The sequence below is a fragment of the Gobio gobio genome (assembly GCF_949357685.1).
Source record: "Gobio gobio genome assembly, chromosome: 3".
NCBI classification, from domain to species: Eukaryota; Metazoa; Chordata; class Actinopteri; order Cypriniformes; family Gobionidae; genus Gobio; species Gobio gobio.
The window spans coordinates 60,520,783-60,540,820 of record NC_137099.1 but is presented as its reverse complement, the minus strand read 5'-3'; the positions used below and the strand labels follow the sequence as shown (position 1 = coordinate 60,540,820).

General features: G+C 38.0%; 1 protein-coding gene across 1 annotated transcript in view; it reads right to left on the bottom strand.

Annotated features, from left to right (window-relative positions):
* Nucleotides 1-1,220: 1,220 nt before the first annotated feature.
* Nucleotides 1,221-20,038, bottom strand: part of LOC307122957 (complement C3-like) — a 70,938-nt gene continuing 52,120 nt past the window's right edge. The window contains exons 34-40 of the mRNA XM_079811302.1: nucleotides 3,758-3,847; nucleotides 2,991-3,096; nucleotides 2,759-2,848; nucleotides 2,426-2,506; nucleotides 2,258-2,341; nucleotides 1,996-2,134; nucleotides 1,221-1,686 (exon numbers count right to left, since the gene is read on the bottom strand). Coding sequence (XP_079667428.1) covers nucleotides 1,545-1,686; nucleotides 1,996-2,134; nucleotides 2,258-2,341; nucleotides 2,426-2,506; nucleotides 2,759-2,848; nucleotides 2,991-3,096; nucleotides 3,758-3,847 — 732 coding nt within the window. The 3' untranslated portion in view covers nucleotides 1,221-1,544. The remainder of the gene's footprint in view (nucleotides 1,687-1,995; nucleotides 2,135-2,257; nucleotides 2,342-2,425; nucleotides 2,507-2,758; nucleotides 2,849-2,990; nucleotides 3,097-3,757; nucleotides 3,848-20,038) is intronic.

Sequence of the window (20,038 nt, the reverse complement as noted above, 5' to 3'; positions counted from 1 at the left end):
ATCTTTGAGTAACAACTCCTCCTGGACTCTGGGATTAGACGTTTTTCAATGAGCTGATCTCGAATAAGTTCATCTCTCATGACGCCGAAATTACAGCGCTGTGCTAAAGCTTTTAAATCTGCTACAAACTGTCTAGCGGACTCACCAGGGCGCTGACATCTTTGTCTGAATTCCAGCCGCTGAAAGAGGATGTTCTGTGACTTCACAAAATGTCCAGTCAAAGCCGTAATTACAGCATCGTAAGTGTCCAGAGTACCATCGAGCGTGTTGAAAATTCTGTTCCCCTCCGCTCCCAGCAAGTGCAGTAGGATAGCGCGCTTCCTCGCGCTAGTGGCATTATCCTATCCAATGGCTAAAAGGTACAGTTCAAAAGACGTTCTCCACTGATTCCAAGGAACGACAGGTTCACCAGGGAGGGGCAGAAAATAGTCCGGAGGTGGAAGAGAAAAAACCGGGGCATAAGCCATCCTCGTCGCCAATGTTATATTGGTGAAAAAATAACAACTAGTTTCCACTTTCAGTGCATCAACTCACTCGTTTATTTTTCCCGGAACCCACACAACAGCGCGCACCTACGGTGGCCTCACAGTGTCATAATGTGCAACGTAAAACAGGCATCCTTAATAGCAGAACTAAAACTGTATATATATATATACTGTATGTATTACGTGAACACAACAATCAGTTGCTACATTTTAATTTAATTCAAAGCGCAAACTCTGTCAACTGTTATCTCTTCATGATCTTTTCTCAAAAGCAGCATCGATGTGGTGTTGAAGTGTGAATAATTGAGTTTATAGAGTCATAGAGTTTGAAACATTGTACTTTGTGTGCACATGCGTTCTGTACTCGACTATTGATTAAATGCTTAATAATTTAGTTTCACTTTATTTTTAAAATTACATCTGAGTATGTGATTACCTGACACAATTAGTGTGTTAAAATGACTTACACATTTATTGTGTTAAATTTGACACAACATGTGTTGTCCCTGAGCACACTCACTACATGTGTTAAAACTAACACAACATGTGTCATTTTTAACACATCTCTTTTTAGAGTGTAGTTGATCGTAAAAATTATAGCGGAATCGGAATTCAGAATCGGAATATAAAATATTTTACAGTCTAGTTAAGTTGAAGAATATTTTAAATATGACTGCACAGCATCATCATGTGATAAGCACGACGTGTAGACAGAAATATGAATGTGACGCTTTTTAAAATAATGATTGCATCCCAAACATTTTTTTATTAAAATATTTTAAACAAGATTTTAAAATAAGAATGATGAAAGTTGAATATTTTTGTTAGGCACCGTATATCATGCACCATGATACATTCCAACATGTCTAACTAGTTTTATTGAATTAACCTTTATTATGCAATAAAAACAGCATATATTGACATGGTTATACAGAACTATAAGGAAAAAGTATTTTTAAACTATTATAATAAAGAACAATTTAACGAGTATGCAAGAGATGATGTTACATTTCCTGTAATCAAGAATTTTTATGGATGTATTATATACAGTATATTTATCTATGAAGCACATCCTTGTCTGAGGACATTCTGGACTTCAGAGATGCCGATGTACCGATCCCTGTATTCTTTACTAGTTTGGCTTTCCTCTCTTGTCGGCCAGTATTCAACCCAGGTCTGCGCTCCAAAGATGTACTTCAGACTAAAACAACACAAAATACATTCAAAACATGGCATAAACAACCATTGATGGACATTAAATACACAAATGTCACACTAACGTGCACTTCTTGATATTTTACCCAAGTTTGATTCAGTTTTCATTGGTCTAACAAATGACTCATACAGAAATTCCATGTGAATGCACTCAGTATTTCCTCATGTGAGAGAAATTAGTTCTAGATAATATCACACACTTGTCTGTATGATATTATGTGTTGCATGTTAAATTTACCCGGTTATGTGTCCTTCTGTGCAAAAGCGGAATCCTAGAGGAAGTACACACACTTACCTTCCTCCTTGCCGTGACAGGTCAGAGGATTTGCCCATGATGAGGTACGACTTGCCTTTTTCCAGTCCTAAATGTTTTCTGCAACTGGTACGAGCCAAAAATGGTCTCACTTTCCCCTCGACTTTCTTATCATCAGTGCCTACAGGACACCATAACATCCAAACTTCAGCAACAGTTCAAGAGTTACATGCTCTAAAAACTATATTGTATTTACTTGTATTTCAATATACTTTGGAAGACACGCAGGAAAAATGAACCATACTTTCTTTCAGCATCTGCTCCACCTTCATGTCGTAGATGTCAGAGTCCTGTACCAGATCCATATCCAATACCGTGACTTTATAAACTGTCAATGATACGTGTTATATTGTTATCAGCATCAGCTGTGAGAGTGGATCTCAATGACTCAGGGAGGAGAACATGCATTTACCATAATCCATGCCAGATTCACAGGCTCTATCCAAACGCTCGTCCTCTCTGACCTGATGCTTCTTCTGGTAGCTGCAGTTTCCTGTTATGTTGATATTTATAAACAAACACACACATTCATAATAGACCCAACAGAAAGTTTTTCCCCCATTCATTAAAATAAAAAATAAGAAACCTGTATACATCTCTAGATGTGCATACATTTGATGAGAGAATGAAGTTAAAGACCATTTAAACTGTTTCATTAAAGACTTTTTGGCTCTTATGGCAAATTGCTTGTGATGTTTCTCAAGCATCTGCTGAAAGAATAAGCGTAAAAGTAATAACACAATACCTTCTGCACACAGGCACAAATCTCCATTACACAGTCTGTGTAGAGCGCCGTCTGCCCTTTCAGGGTGGTAGAACTTTGTACAGCGAGCACCTGAAACACACACAATTTTAACAAAAGATGACTGCAACATAATTTCTAGCACTATGAGAACAGATAATTATTTTCATAGTTAATAATCAGTGCCATTAAAAATGAGTGCGTGCGTGCGCGCGCCTGTGCAGCAATACCTCACCTGGTGAGTAATATTCATATATTGTGACTGCGGCAGGTTGAAGCAGACCCACATTAAACATCTTGTGCATTCTGAAGGCCAGTCTTTCTGTCTCTTTATGAGAAACCTAATAATATAGAAACCAATGCAAATGTATGACTACATGACATAACATATCATATTATACACTGGAAACTGTCCATGCACAAGCAACAAATAATAATAATAAAACAAGCTGCATTTACACTGCAAAGACAGTTGCATAGCCGACAAAAAAACAAAATAAAATGTACATTTATTAGACATAGGCTATATATCTTTCTCTTGAGCTTAAAATATGCTAAATTTGAGCTTGAGCTAACTCAAATGATAAAGTGTACACATTTTTTCTCTAAATGACAAAAATATATAGTAGGTATAAATGTACCATATGTACTACATTTGGTTTGAAACTTAATTTGCAACCATTAAAAAATTATGTTCTATATAGAATTCAGATGTTCTACATACTCCATGTTGTCATTGTCATGTGGCCTCATGGGATAGTAAAGTGTCCATCGAATGCACACTTCAGAATCTCCCTTGAAGTAGTAGGTCATCCGCTGACTTTTCTCCTACTGTTTTTCGAATACTATAAATTCGGACATACTACTCTGTTGGCGTACTGTTTTTTGCATACTGTACAATTTGAAAGTATTCAATTAGGGAAGTACTTTTAGCAACAACTTGACCTGGCTCTAGCAACTTCTCCCAAAAAAATTAGTTGGCGACACAGTCTTCTGAAATACCTTATGCAAGTAGAGGATGAGAGATCCTCGCTCTGACAGCTCGTTGTCCATCTCAAATTTATGAATGTACCTGTCCTTCCCTGTGGCCAACTGAGAGCAAGAAAGTGAGAAATAAAAATCAATACATGATGTGATCAACATGCTTTATATCATGTCTGTAGATGTTTGTTAGATGTTCCACATGCACAGTCAACTCAAGTCACCTTTATTTCTATAGCGCTTTACACAATACAAACTCAAAGCAGCTCCAACGTCAGACAGACATTGAATTTTGGCTGGAATAAGCACTGCACTGTAAAAAACAACATAAAAACAACAACAAAAAAACACATAAAAAAAAAGGGTGAAATGTATGAGCAGAGGAGGATTAAACAACTCCACAAACAGCATTACCAGCTTCACACATTATTAACCAGACTGACTTTATTTCTGTCAGACAGAAGCTCTTATTGAGATGAACAGGATTTGTGTTGATGATTCAGTGAATGTTTCATCTGAAGTCTCCAGAATCGTGATTAGTGGCTCCTTTATTTGAGCTCTTGACCCTTGACTCTTTCACATCAGTTTTTCTCTGTTTGCTGTGACTGTGTGTTTATTAAACACATTTGAAGCAGCAGAAATAACCATGAGAAAACTATGATCAGATGATAATGTTATCATCGCATACATTTGCTGAGCTCAGCAAGTGTTTGATATCTGAAACTTTACTGGAAAAAATATTTTCAGTTATTAATATTTTTTTTTTATGTTATTGTTGTCACCATCTGCACATTTGATTTTAGATACACAGTGCACATAGGATGTTCTAATCTATGGTGTCACACAGGCACACACACATATCAAGAATCAGCTCATGAATCTCAATAATGGTGACAAACCAAAAGCTTCATCCCGCAATGCATTCTGGGAGTCACCATAGTACAAAACTCATCCATGACTCCCAGCATGCACTGCAGGATGAAGCGTTTGTCACCATTGTTGCGATTCATGATCTGATTCCATTTACTCATAAACTGGATCAGATCTTGAGATTATGACTTGATCAAGAAACTTCTGATTGTGCTTTCATGCCATAACAAACATATTTGATTAAAATGCAGTTATAGCAGAAAGAGGAGAATTAAAAGACAAGTAAAGGGTCAAGAGCTCAAATAAAGGAGCCACTGATCACGATTCTGGTGACTTCAGATGAAACATTCAATGAACCATCAACATCTAAACCTCTGTTCATCTCAATAAGAGCTGGTGTGTGTAGATTCATGATGTCTAAAACATCCAGGTAATACAATAAACAGTCAAACACACTTTATTAAACGTCAATGGACTAAACACAAGTTAACAATACGTGTCAGTGTTCATCCAAACACGAAGTAACTCTGGCAAATACACACATACAGTCACATGTAACACACATCTGACACACATTGTGTAACTATAACACATTATTGTGTAAAAGGTTTCAACACACTTCTGTGTAAGAGGAATAACACATTAGTTGAGTTACAGGTAACACAGAGATGTGTTAAAGAAAACGACACAGGTTGTGTGTTAAATTTTACGCAACATGTGTTGTCCCTGAGCACACACACTACATGTGTTAAAATCTACACAACATGTGTTGTCCCTGAGCACACACACACTACATGTGTTAAAATCTACACAACTTGTGTTGTCCCTGAGCACACACACTACATGTGTTAAAATCTACACAACTTGTGTTGTCCCTGAGCACACACACTACATGTGTTAAAATCTACACAACATGTGTCAATTTTTAACACATCTGGTTGTGTTGTTCTCAACACATATTATAAAGCGCGACACACACCATCATTGTGCATTGTATGCAGTGTTTATGTTCTCAAACAAACAGGCCTGAGTAAATAAAAGTTATTTATATAGAATGTTTTATCAGTTGCTACATTTTAATTTAATTCAAAGCGCAAACTCTGTCAACTGTTATCTCTTCATGATCTTTTCTCAAAAGCGGCATCGATGTGGTGTTGAAGTGTGAATAATTGAGTTTATAGAGTCATAGAGTTTGAAACATTGTACTTTGTGTGCACATGCGTTCTGTACTCGACTATTGATTAAATGCTTAATAATTTAGTTTCACTTTATTTTTAAAATTACATCTGAGTATGTGATTACCTGACACAATTTGTGTGTTAAAATGACTTACACATTTATTGTGTTAAATTTGACACAACATGTGTTGTCCCTGAGCACACTCACTACATGTGTTAAAACTAACACAACATGTGTAATTTTTAACACATCTCTTTTTAGAGTGTACACTCATAACAATAAAGGCCGTGGATTCTGGGAACAGATTATTTTGCACTCCACTCCAAACACTGTCTTCATTTCAAAAAATTATTTTGTTTATAAAACGCAAAGTTTTTAATTTCAAAAGCATTTCTAAATTCAGTTCATATTTCCAACAAACGAAATTCCGAGCCAAAATAACGAAGTGGTCAAAAAACAACAACTTTGAGTTACCACCATGCAAATTAAACACTTTGCTCTTCTCTCGCGGTGACTACAACCCGACTAGGGAACGGTAATTAACTAAATGTTCTAAATAAATATGCACATAGCCTAGTAATAATAATAATAATAATAATAATAATAAACAAATACACAACTTAATAATAAATAAACTTAAATATTCTACAACACGTTGCACATAGACAAGCTACAATACCATAAATGATGGAGTAGGCTATTTTAAGTTGTTACACTATAGGCCTAATTAAGGGAAAAATCCAAACTTCACAGTCTATTTTAACGACATATCTCGTTATTATGACAAAATTGAGTGGAAAAAAAATAATATGTGGCAGATATGCATCACCGTAGCATCAATCTTTCTGACGCAGACAGAAGAAGATGAGTTCTTTATTAAACTCATAAAAGACAACAGAATTACAGGAATACTGTATTCTAAACAAAGACATGCAACAATTTATCAAGACCTTGAAGCAGATCTGAGGGAGAAACACCTACACAGTAAAATCCCCAGTGTTAAATTAACACTGCTCAGAGCACATATGGTCCCACTCTACAGAGTGTTAAAGTAACACTGAATCAGTGTTACATTTACATTACATTTACATTTAGCAGACGCTTTTATCCAAAGCGACTTACAAATGAGAGCAAAAGAAGCAACTAGAGCAGTCCAAGGGCAACAGTATGCAAGTGCTGTAGCAAGTCTCAGTTAATCTAGCTCAGAACACAGGACAGTTTTTTTTTTTTTTTTTTTATAAATTAGACAGACAGAAAATGAATAGAATGATAAGTGCTATTCTTGATTGGTCAGGTGTTGCTGGAAAAGATGTGTCTTTAGGTGTTTTTTGAAAATGGTTACAGACTCGGCCGCACGAATTGAGATAGGCAGGTCATTCCACCAGGTGGGAACAGCCCAGGAAAAGGTCTGTGAGAGCGATTTCATGCCTCTCTGGTATGGCACCACAAGGCGTCGCTCACTAGCAGAACGTAAGCTCCTGGTGGGTGTGTTAGTCTGAACGAGCGAGTTTAGGTATATTGGTGCAGAGCCAGTGGTTGCTTTGAAGGCGAGCACCAGTGCCTTGAATTTGATGCGAGCAGCTATTGGCAGCCAGTGCAGACTGATGAAGAGAGGCGTGACGTGCGCTCTCTTCGGCTCGTTAAAGACCAACCTCGCCGCTGCATTCTGGATCAGTTGCAGTTAAAGTTAATGAGATAATTAAGAGATTAATTAAGTGATGATTGACCATTAGTGATGACACCTGATGATAATGAGCAGAATCACTGAAGAAAAGAGAAAAAAGAAAAACACAAGAACTACGACTGACTATAAAAAAGACATTCAATCTCTGAAGATCTCACCAGAGGAGGATTAAACAACTCCACAAACAGCATTACCAGCTTCACACATTACTAACCAGATTTACTTTATTTCTGTCAGACGTCTACTGACCCATAACACTGTGCCTGGTAGTTACATGACATGGGTGTTTCGAATCACTGTTCGGAGCAGTGTTTCGAAACATCTGCACTTCGAGATCTCGACAAAACGCTGAAACGTCAATTTCGCGTCAGCCATCCCTAGTTTTTGACATAAACACAGTTACAGTAGTCAGAGAAAAACTGCCCAACTAAATAAAACACTGCAAACAAAACATTAGACTAGAGATTGCGTCGGAATATAAAGCAAGTTAGTGAAAGCAATGGGGCATTCTTTAATTTGTGTCATCTTTACTCTTAATCTGGTGTTGTATAGCCTACCCTATTTCTAATTAATGCTCTTTAATGTGATGTGTGTTATTTTATTTCTTTAATACAAAAGTGTTTAGAATCTGAAAAATTCAGTGATGTGTGCACTGTCATTGATAGAGGCTAAAGTGTAAGTTGTTTACGCTACGAAGCCATTTGAAGTTTCTACATTTCAAACGTGCCACAGACCTAATTTAAATATTGTGCTGGAAACAGAAATCAGATCGGTGGCTCAATATTGAAATCACAATTATTTAACACGATTATTGGTGGGAGATATAATCAAAGTCTTATTTCATGATATTACACAGTAAAATCCCCAGTGTTAAATTAACACTGCTCAGAGCACATATGGTCCCACTCTACAGAGTGTTAAAGTAACACTGAATCAGTGTTAAAGTTAATGAGATAATTAAGAGATTAATTAAGTGATGATTGACCATTAGTGGTGAACACCTGATGATAATGAGCAGAATCACTGAAGAAAAGAGAAAAAAGAAAAACACAAGAACTACGACTGACTATAAAAAAGACATTGCATCTCTAAAGATCTCAGCAGAGGAGGATTAAACAACTCCACAAACAGCATTACCAGCTTCACACATTACTAACCAGACTGACTTTATTTCTGTCAGACGTCTACAGAAGCTCTTATAGAGAATTAACTTTTTTTTTTTTTATTTGGTTCAAAAATTGTTAGTTTTTAATGTGACCATCATGGTGATCAGTGTTTTCTTTAGTTGGGCAGTTTGATGACTTTTTAATGTTAGTTTCTCTGGCTGCTGTAACTGAGTTTGCTATGGCAAGAAAAAAGAAAAATAAGAGTAAACACAATCAGATGCTGTCGGCTGCTCGATGATGAGAATATGATCATTGTGTAGTGATTTAATTCATCGATTTTATGACTGAGTATGAGCAATATACTATTAACTTTTTTTTATTGTTATTCTAGAAAAGATCCAGCACAGTTTTAATCAGAAAAGCTGAATTAGTTTTAAAAAAGATTGTACACTAATCACTTCTAAATCCTGCGAGTTTAACTCACACACAGAATTCAAGAATCAGCCTATGAATCTCAACAATGGTGACATGCTTCATGCCACAATGCATTCTGGGAGCCATAGATGAGTTTTGCGTGATGCACCCAGAATGAATTGCGGCATGAAGCATGTCACCATTGTTGAGATTCATAGGCTGATTCTTGATGTCTATGTGTGAGTGCAACTCGCAGGAGTTAGAAGTGCTTATTGTGTGATGTGTTATTAAACCGGAGTACAAAATTTGGGTACTAATTTTTCGATAATCTAGTTTATCTGATGAAAACACTGCTGGATCTTCTACCATAGAGTCACAAGGCTACTATAATCAATGACTCTCAGGACATCAGCAAATAAGGCCATTATATGATGATAACAACTGTATCATAAACAAGCATCAAGTTTTTCTTGCCGTTTTCACCGTAACAAAAAGTTACAGCAGCCAGAGAAAAAATAATTTTAACAAGTCAAGGGTCAGGAGCCCAACTAAAGCAAACACTTATCACCATAATGGTGACTTAAAACAACTTTTATTTTCAATAAAACATCAACATCTAAACCTCAATAAGAGCTTCTGTAGACGTCTGACAGAAATAAAGTCAGTCTGGTTAGTAATGTGTGAAGCTGGTAATGCTGTTTGTGGAGTTGTTTAATCCTCCTCTGCTGAGATCTTCAGAGATTTAATGTCTTTTTAATAGTCAGTCGTAGTTCTTGTGTTTTTCTTTTTTATCTTTTCTTCAGTGATTCTGCTCATTATCATCAGGTGTTCACCACTAATGGTCACTAATTTAACACTGGGGATTTTACTGTGTAGTCATTTTAAAACGTAAATGACGTTTCACAATTATCGATACTTCAGCAAAAATGAATGCAAGGATAATTAATGTAAGTAAAAGTCCTCAAAACAGTAAACAGTCATCAAATTCAATAAGAACAAAAAAACTAAATTGCAAACAAAACCGACAAAAAATACAACAGAACAAAATACAAATAAAATAATGCTTTTAGGCTTGGTTTTTCAGGAAGATGTATTAACAGTGGTATTCAGATAAGTAATAGCCTACAACAGAAACTGAATAAAGTAATCACATTTAAAACAACACTGCTGTATACATTAAATATAGACTAATCCTTATTAAAAACTACAAAAGTTATTAATTCAAGTCTTGTGGCTGCTGTCACTTTAAGAGCTGACACACGGATCCAATATTCTGTTAGGCCGGTTTCACACTGCACGCGTTAGCAGGGCGTAAACAGCACATATTTTTTCCGGCGCCCATGTTAACAGATTAGAGCATTCACACCGCATGCAGAGGTGGCGTGGCAGCGCGTAGCAGGAGCAGAGCAGAAGCAGCAGTGCCACGATCGTTTCGGCGCTGGTTCTATGTTTGCTGCGCAGCGAGCGCTTGATTAAAGTGACAATGCATTGATCATGGCCAAAATACACATAAACTGACACAAAGTAGCAATTTTACCGCTCACAGGTCTACCGAGAGTTGCTAGACTACACTTGCTGCAAATTAGATTTGCTGCTGCCAGTGTGCGTCTAGATTTCTTGGCTAATCTACTGTTCTTTAACCCTCTGGGGTACTTCGGGTCAAAAATGACCCGAAGCGTTTTATACATTTAAAAAAAAAATCGTAGCTTCATCCGAAACTTGGTGACTTTATTGGGGACAGGATTTGAAAAGTCTAAGTGGTCGTAAAAAAAAAATAGTCACACTCAGGACCTTCGGGTCAAAAATGACCCCCATAGGAAATGTATGGGAAATTGGCAAAAATATGAAAATACTGAGTTTTTTTGTGCATACAATCTACAAATCAGCCAGGATGCAGAAAAAAGGACTCAACAGTGAAAGGGTGAATGTCTAAAACATCAAGAGTGCAAAACAGACACAAAAAAAACCTCACGCACACACTTATACACACAAACACACACACACACACACACACACACACAAATGAACGCTTGTCATTCCAAAAGCTAATTTTGGGAAATGTGTGAAATAAAAGCAATTATTCATCAATGTAAGAAATAAAGTGCACAGCAATGAAAGCATGGGACTGTAAGCCATCAAGGTTGCAAAATAGACACACTCACACACAAACACACATAGCGAAATATGAGACTGGTAAAACTGTAGCACAGAAATGTGAAAATATGTGAAATAAAATCAATGAATCAAATAAAACAATGGGTAACAAAATGCTTTCCATTTGTTCAGGTTTGAGTAAAACTGGCACTTAAAATTACCATTTAATATATTATAACAGATTCTCAAAGACTATTTTTGTCAAGTTTTTTGTTTGTTTGGTTGGTTTAAATGGTAATTTGAAGTGCCACAGGCAGTGTTCTTCAGAGTGCACCTGGAAAGACAATAATGGACGACACTCGTCTCATCGTGGAGGTTGAGAAGCACACAGTTCTTTATGATCTACATAATTTGCTTTATAAAGACTTGCAAGTGAAGGAAAAACCATTGGAGGAAGTAGCAGCGGCTCTTGGTGCAGATGGTAAGTAATTTTAAAGTGTTTTTGACAACCTTTCGTTGGCCCACGAGCGAACAACTATATATAGATAGGTAAATAGACACAGATTAATATAGCACAAATACAGTATAGACATCTATGATGAGCGTTTTGTCAATTTATTTTTACTTTTTTCGAGAATTTTCTAATTTTGCCTACAATATACCATTAAGAAGTTTGCTGTTAGTTATTACAGTCATTTGTGAATTATCTTAATTAAAGAAGTTTATGATGGGTAATGTATGTAAATTTGATGCATATATCAAATTTCAACACTAAATGATTTCCTTAAGTTTCTGTCTTTAGCAGAGAGCTTTTCATTGGCGTGAGAGCTAATATGTAATACATATAAATAGTATATAATAAATATAATTCAGGTATGAAAATATTCACAATTTATTTACTCTAAAGAATAAACAAAAGCTGTCAAATAACTTACAGTTCTGGTTTGACTGCAACCTCAAAAACCTGTGACTTTCCTCTAATAAATTTGCAAAAACAGTTTGTGTCGGCCTCAGCTACATAAAAAAAAAATTGTACTATTTTTGCATCATTGTATTTTTTCAAGAAATGACAAAGTGATTTAATCAAAGTATTTATTTACACTTTGTTAATTACACACAATAAGCACACACGAGAAGCAGATGATACATACTAATACACACACACACACACACACACACACACACACACAAGTAAATGCAGGTTTCAAGTTGAGCTGGAAGTTAGCCTATTAACCATTTTCAATATACAGATTTTTTCATAGTGTATTAAATTGGTTTTCAGAATGTCCTCTTTGGTAAACTACACTGTATTGTCTTGCCACGACACCCTTCTTTCAGGAGAGCTGAAAAATGTGCACATCCTTTCAAGCTTCTCTATATTCCCTGTTTCCACCCATGCTTCTAACAGGTGGTCGCACTTCCCCTCTCTCTTCAGCCTCATCCAGCCACCTCTGATTTTCTGGTGGGCGTGTGAGGTAATTGTGTAGGATGCATGCTGCGGTGACTATAGTGTCGGCATTGTCTGGCTTCACATTCATCCTAGTATGGAGAACCCTCAACCTGGATGACAGAATGCCAAAGGCACATTCCACAACCATCCTTGCCCGTGACAGTCTGTAATTGAATATTTCTCTCCATCGTGGAATTCTGTTCCCTGGAAAAGGCCTCATCAAATAGGTTTTTAGTGGGAATGCACCATCACCCACTATGGTGTATGGCATTGGGCCTTGTACACCAGATCCTGGCAAAGGGCAGTCTGTAAGGACAGACAAAGTTTTGTCCTCCATGGCTCTTTCGAGAGCAGAACCACTGTACACCCCACCATAGCTTGTTCTGCCGAAGTCTCAGAGCTGGACAAATGTAAATCTATAGTCTGCATCTGCTAGTGCTAGAAGAACTATAGAGAAAGTCCTCTTGTAATTGTGTCACCAGCACATTCTGGTAGCTTGTTTTCAATGGTAACATGTTTCCCATCAATAGCGCCTATGCAGTTTGGGAAGATCCATTTTTTCCAAAATGTGGATGCTATGGCTCTCCACATGTCCTCTATCAGTCTAGGGAACTGTGATGCCATCATTTGCTGCTCAATTGCTCTACAGGCCATGTAGACAGAATCTGCAATGGTGCTTATCACTAGACGGTACTGGAAGGCCAGGCTGGTGAAGCTCTCTCCAGTTCCCAGAAATCTGTGGGAGAAAAAAAAAATATATATATATATATATATATATACAGAAACAAGAAGCAAAAAATAATAATTTTGCCCAGTGGTTCTGCAGGTGACACAGTCAGGGAATAGAAGTACGACAGAGTAATGTCATTTCTGTTGCCATACATGCAGCCTAGAAGGTTAGTAGTACACAGTAAAATCCCCAGAGTTAAATTAACACTGCTCAGAGAACATTTGGTCCCACTCTACAGAGTGTTAAAGTAACACTGAATCAGTGTTAAAGTTAATGAGATAATTGAGAGATTAATTAAGTGATGATTGGCCATTAGTGATGAACACCTGATGATAATGAGTAGAATCACTGAAGGAAAGAGAAAAAGAAAAACACAAGAACTACGACTGACTATAAAAAAGACATTAAATCTCTGAAGATCTCAGCAGAGGAGGATTAAACAACTCCACAAACAGCATTACCAGCTTCACACATTACTAACCAGACTGACTTTATTTCTGTCAGACGTCTCTTATTGAGAATTAACAGATTTTTTGTTTGATTCTGTTGTGAAAATTGTTGGTTTTTAATGTGACCATCATGGTGATCAGTGTTTTCTTTAGTTGGGCAGTTTGATGACGTTTTAACGTTAGTGTTTCTCTGGCTGCTGTAACTGAGTTTGTTATGGCAAGAAAAGCAAGAGTAAACACAATCAGATGCTGTCGGCTGTTTGATGTTGAGAATATGATCATTGTATAATGATTTAATTAATTGATTTTACGACTGAGTATGAGCAATATCCTATTAACTTTTTTTATTGTGATTTTAGAGAAGATCCAACACTGTTTTAATCAGAAAAGCTGAATAAGTTTTGCAACCGATTGTACACTAATCACTTCTAACTCCTGCGAGATGAACTCACACACAGACATCAAGAATCTGCCTATGAATCTCAACAATGGTGACATGCTTCATGCCACAATGCATTCTGGGAGCCATAGATGAGTTTTGCGTGATGCACCCAGAATGCATTGTGGCATGTCACCATTGTTAAGATTCATAGGCTGATTCTTGATGTCTATGTGTGAGTAAAACTCGCAGGAGTTAGCATTGCTTATTGTGTGATGTGTTAGTAAACCGCAGTACAAATCTTATGTAAAAATTTTTTGATAATTGTTTAGTTTCTCTGATGATAACATTGCTGGATCTTCTGCCCTAGAATCACAAGGCTCCTATAATCAATGACTTTCAGGGGATCAGCAAATAAGGCCATTATATGATGATAACAACTGTATCATAAACAACAAGCGTCAAGATTTTCTTGCCATTTTCACCGTAACGAACAGTTACAGCAGCCAGAGAAAAACTTATGTTAGCAAGTCAAGGGTCAAGAGCCCAATTAAAGCAAACACTAATCACAATAATGGTAACTTCAAACAACTTTAATTTTCAATAAAACATCAACATCTAAACCTCAATAAGAGCTTCTGTAGTCGTCTGATAGAAATAAAGTCTGTCTGGTTAGTAATGTGTGAAGCTGGTAATGCTGTTTGTGGAGTTGTTTAATCCTCCTCTGCTGAGATCTTCAGAGATTGAATGTCTTTTTAATAGTCAGTCGTAGTTCTTGTGTTTTTCTTTTTCTCTTTCCTTCAGTGATTCTACTCATTATCATCAGGTGTTCACCACTAATGGTCAATTATCACTTAATTAATCTCTTAATTATCTCATTAACTTTAACACTGATTCAGTGTTACTTTAACACTCTGTAGAGTGGGACCATATGTTCTCTGAGCAGTGTTAATTTAACTCTGGGGATTTTACTGTGTATGTCACTGTTGTTGACCTTATATTTTACCTTTCTATTTAGGTTTCTTATTTTCTCTTAAGGACAATTACTGCAAAATATTGTTTTATTGAGCATGAATGTAATAGTACTTGTGTGTAATGTACAACAATAATTATGTTTTGGTGCCATATATTAATATAATATATGAATTCACTTGCAGTTCCGGACACACTTTGCTGAGTGAGCAGGAACCTCTGGACATGACTGTGTCAGAGGAGGATGTGGGACCAGATTTTTCTGAACTCACTACAACTTTAGGTCCCCTTCCTGTCATACAGAGGCCTGCAACACCTTTACTGGCAGGTGAAAGATCAGCAACCCCCACACCACAAATAACAGCTCAAAGAGCTGACACCCCAACCCCCACCATGCATCCCAGGGTTCAAGCACTGATGACTGACAGTCAACAACAAGAAGAACAGTTTCCCCAACTACAACCGAGCAACAGTTGCTGGACCTAATAACACAACCCACTACTCCTGCACCACCAAATGTCCCCACTGCGGCTTCTCTCTCTCCCGACAGAACGGTGTTTTCGTGTTTTCTATCTTGTGAGTCAGTGTTTTTGTACGTCCTCTTCGCGTCTATCTGTTCTACAATGTGCATACAGTCATGAGTTTCTGCTCAACATCGGCAGACTCACATCTCTTTAGAGATAAACCTCACGCATGCCAAAGCTCGGGCTGCACTAACCGGTCGGCCTTCAACATCCCCGACCCCCAGTACTGCATCTGCCCACAGCGGAGGCACCAAACGCGGCGCGAGATTAAGCAGAAGGGGGGTAAGCGTGAGGGTATCCGGGCTAGGCTAGCCATCTTTCCCCACAATAAACTGGATTACATTCGATTACTGCTGTTGTGTCTTTGTTTGCGCTGTGTACTCAATGCGCGTCACTGACGCTTTTCATATGATTGGAACATATCTAAAAATAATGCTATAATCAACACTTGCTCGTAACTCGTTCATCTCGCTGTAATGGTACATTGCATGTGTTACAAAGTTGGTAGAATAATGATGAAGACGGACTGAAGATGTCGGCATGACTGAGACTCGTGTTTATTCAGAACTCTCAGATACAAACACAAACTCGCGCTGGCAGCGCTCTCACAACTCAGTAGTTACTATAAATCACTTTGTTAGCAATCGCTCCGTCTCCGTGATGTCCGGTTCGCGAACGAATCATTCTTTTGAATCGGTTCTTTTTAGTGAACCGAACCAGTTCAACAACACAGGCAGAAACGGAGAAGAACAGTTTCCCCAACTACAACCGGGCAACAGTTGCTGGACCTAATAACACAACCCACTACTCCTGCACCACCAAATGTCCCCAGACAGGAGGATGAAATGTATTATTTTGCCCTCAGTTTAGTTCCAAAACTGAATCGGCGGCTTCCCAGAAACCGTACCAGGGCACAAATACAGATAATGACCTACCTGGCTGACCTGGAGTTAGAAGATGAAGGTCAGAGGCAACAAGTAACATCAGCCCACACAGTGTTCCCTACCAGAAGTAGCCAGCACCCACAATCATCTGGATTTCAGCCTATTCACCCCACACCCACCTACCATGAGAAACAAACCCGTCCCCCCCACCACGTCACACCTCCCCCAATGTCCACCATGCCTGAACAGCATTCCTCTGTTTACCATCAACTGTAGTATTACAGTTTAACATTACAAAGGTTTTATTTTTAATTGTATTTATTTAACCATATGTTGTAAATAGTTCAGCAGTTTCAGTGAAACAGTGTTTTGAAGTGTTATTTTTGGTACTACTGTTCATAGTGAGCCGAAGAGAGCACACGTCACGCCTCTCCTCATCAGTCTGCACTGGCTACCAATAGCCGCTCTCATTAAATTCAAGGCACTGGTGCTCGCCTTCAAAACATCCACTGGCTCTGCACCAATATACCTAAACTCGCTCGTTCAGACTTACACACCCTCCAGGAACTTGCGTTCTGCCAGTGAACGACGCCTTGTGGTGTCATACCAGAGAGGCATGAAATCGCTGTCACGGACCTTTTCCTGGACCGTTCCCACCTGGTGGAATGACCTGCCTATCTCAATTCGTGCGGCCGAGTCTGTAGCCATTTTCAAAAAACGTCTAAAGACACATCTTTTCCAGCAACACCTGACCGATCGAGAATAGCACTTATCATTCTATTCATTGTCTGCCTGTCAAATTTATTTATTGCAAAAAAAAAAAATTCTGTTCTGTGCTAGATTAACTGAGAATTGTTACAGCACTTGCATATTGTTGATATTGTTGCCCTTGGACTGCTCTAGCTGCTTCTATTGCCCTCATTTGTAAGTCGCTTTGGATAAAAGCGTCTGCTAAATGACTAAATGTAAATGTAAATGTCATATAACCATATTGTTAAGCATGTAAGCATGATAACTTTCTGACTTTGTTGTGATATTTGTTCAATTTATTTTATTAAACCTTTTTTACTTGATATACCCAAGTCACATTTACTGTATTTCTTTACAGTTTGGAACTACATTTAACTTATTAAAACTAAAATAAATATATACATCACTATTTACATTATAAATATTTACAAAAACATACATTAATAGGCTATTTACTCCAGAATGTATTACTAACATGTTGATCTTACCTCAGTGTAACTGCAAGCCGTTGCTTGGGTTCAATGGACTGCCTGTAGTTTGTTGTTTGCCTGGTTAGGATTCCTCAAATCAGTGAAAGAATGCTATTAATTTGCTCTGCACTCATCCTGAAGTAGTTTAGGTGCCGGTCACCGTTAAGACAGAGTTCAGCTACAAGATGGTAATATGCACCATATTCTCTCCTACGTCAGTTCAAAGAGTGAACCCAAAGTCTACGTCTCATCCTTTTCCGTAGTCGTCATAATAGCACATAGTGCGATGGCCTTCCTTCTATCAACAACTCGCACTAAACGGAAAAAACCCCATCAAAAACAAGTGTTATATAAACTCAATTATGAATAAAATAAGCTTCTTGAGAAGTATTTTATCTTCAATGTATTTGAAATGAAAATAAAGCAATGCAAACTTACCCATTATAGAGTTCTCTGTACACAAGCCGCCAGTATGAAAGCACAAAGGGCGCGCGCGGCTCCCGCTCTCCATACGCTCTGCTCCTGCGCTGCTTACGGCCTGCTAACGCATGCGGTGTCAAGCCGGCGTTACACACGTTACAACACACTTTCTCAAATGTTTTCATTCACTTAAGGGGGGGGGGGGGGGGGGGGGGGGTTACACACAAAATTTCCGCCAATCTCATGTTAATCTTGAGTACCTACAGAATAGTATTTTATCACACACACAGCACGTCATCGTATCATAGACTCTCTATTCAATCCGGTTAAATCACAAAATGAAATGTACACAAACACGTCCCTGCTCTTGATACAGAATCACTGATGAACACCTTTGGTTTTAATGAGAAAAAAAAAAAAAAACTATACAAATGGTGGATTCGAACCCGGACTAAAAAAAAATTTGAACCAAGACACGCTCACCGGACAAAAGCTCTACCACTGGACCGCGAATCTATGTGAGGTATTTCATGACTGAAAATATTGTATTATGCTATAGTTAGGAGATATAACGTTTAATCACATTAAACATGACTTCTCATGACTTCCCCACTTTTTAAAACAAAGTTATGCCACTGCATCGCATTATCCATTTATATTTTTCAATTCACTACACTCTCAGAAAAAAAGGTACAGAGGAGGTACAATTTTGTTCCTCATTACAGTACCTTTAAAAGGTACACAATTGGTCCTTAGGGTACAATTATACCATTGTTTTCCTCTACTTAGAGCAGGGGTAGACAAGTTCAGTCCTAGAGAGTTTGAAGGTCAGTTTGCAGAGTTTGACTCCAACCCTGAAAGGCCTCTATAGAAGCTCTTATTGAGAATTAACAGAGGTTTAGATGCTGATGATTTATTGAAAATCAGTGTTTCCTTTAGTTGGGCAGTTTGACTCATGGCTTTAGTTTGTGTTTTTTGTTACAGTGTTAACAAAACGTATAATCTGTTCAAATCAAAAGAAGCCATAAACAAATATTGTCATGAATAAATTCTTTTGATTAAACTCATCACTGACTAAAAATGTTAAATACTATTTACCAACAATACTTTGCCACAGATCAGGCATTCTGAATTTTGATTTTTAAAGGTCCCATGGCATGACATTTTCATTTTATGAGGTATTTCAACATTAATATGAGTTCCCCTAGCCTGAATATTGTCCCCAAGTGGATAGAAATGTTGATCGGTGTAAAACCGAGTTCTGGCTGTCTTTCTCTGCCTTTGAGAAAATTACAGGCCAGACGAGCCAATCCTGAAGTCTCCTGTTTTGACGTCCACACAGGAACGGTTTCCTCCCTTTCCTCCGCCCAGAGAATCTGGCACGCCCATGCAAACGCTTGAGAGATCATGGCTTGTGAACGAGTGAATGCTGGCAGTTTCTCAGTGTTTGGATGTACAAATGAAAACAGAAGTCTTTTTTCAGTTCCTTCTGATCTGTGATCAGTGATTTCTTATGTGTAGCTAATTATTTATTATTCGTGCACACACTGCGGCTTCTCTCTCTCCCGACAGAGCGGTGTTTTCGTGTTTTCTATCTTGTGAGTCAGTGTTTTTGTACGTTCTCGTCGCGTCTATCTGTTCTACAATGTGCATACAGTCATGAGTTTCTGCTGAACATCGGCAGACTCACATCTCTTTAGAGATAAACCTCACACACGCCGAAGCTCAGGCTGCACTGACCGGTCGGCCTTCAACATCCCCGACCCCCAGTACTGCATCTGCCCACAGTGGAGGCACCAAACACGGCGCGAGATTAAGCAGAAGGGGGTAAGCGTGAGGGTATCCGGGCTAGCCAGCCTATCTCCACAATAAACTGGATTACATTCGATTACTGCTGTTGTGTCTTTGTTTGCGCTGTGTACTCAAT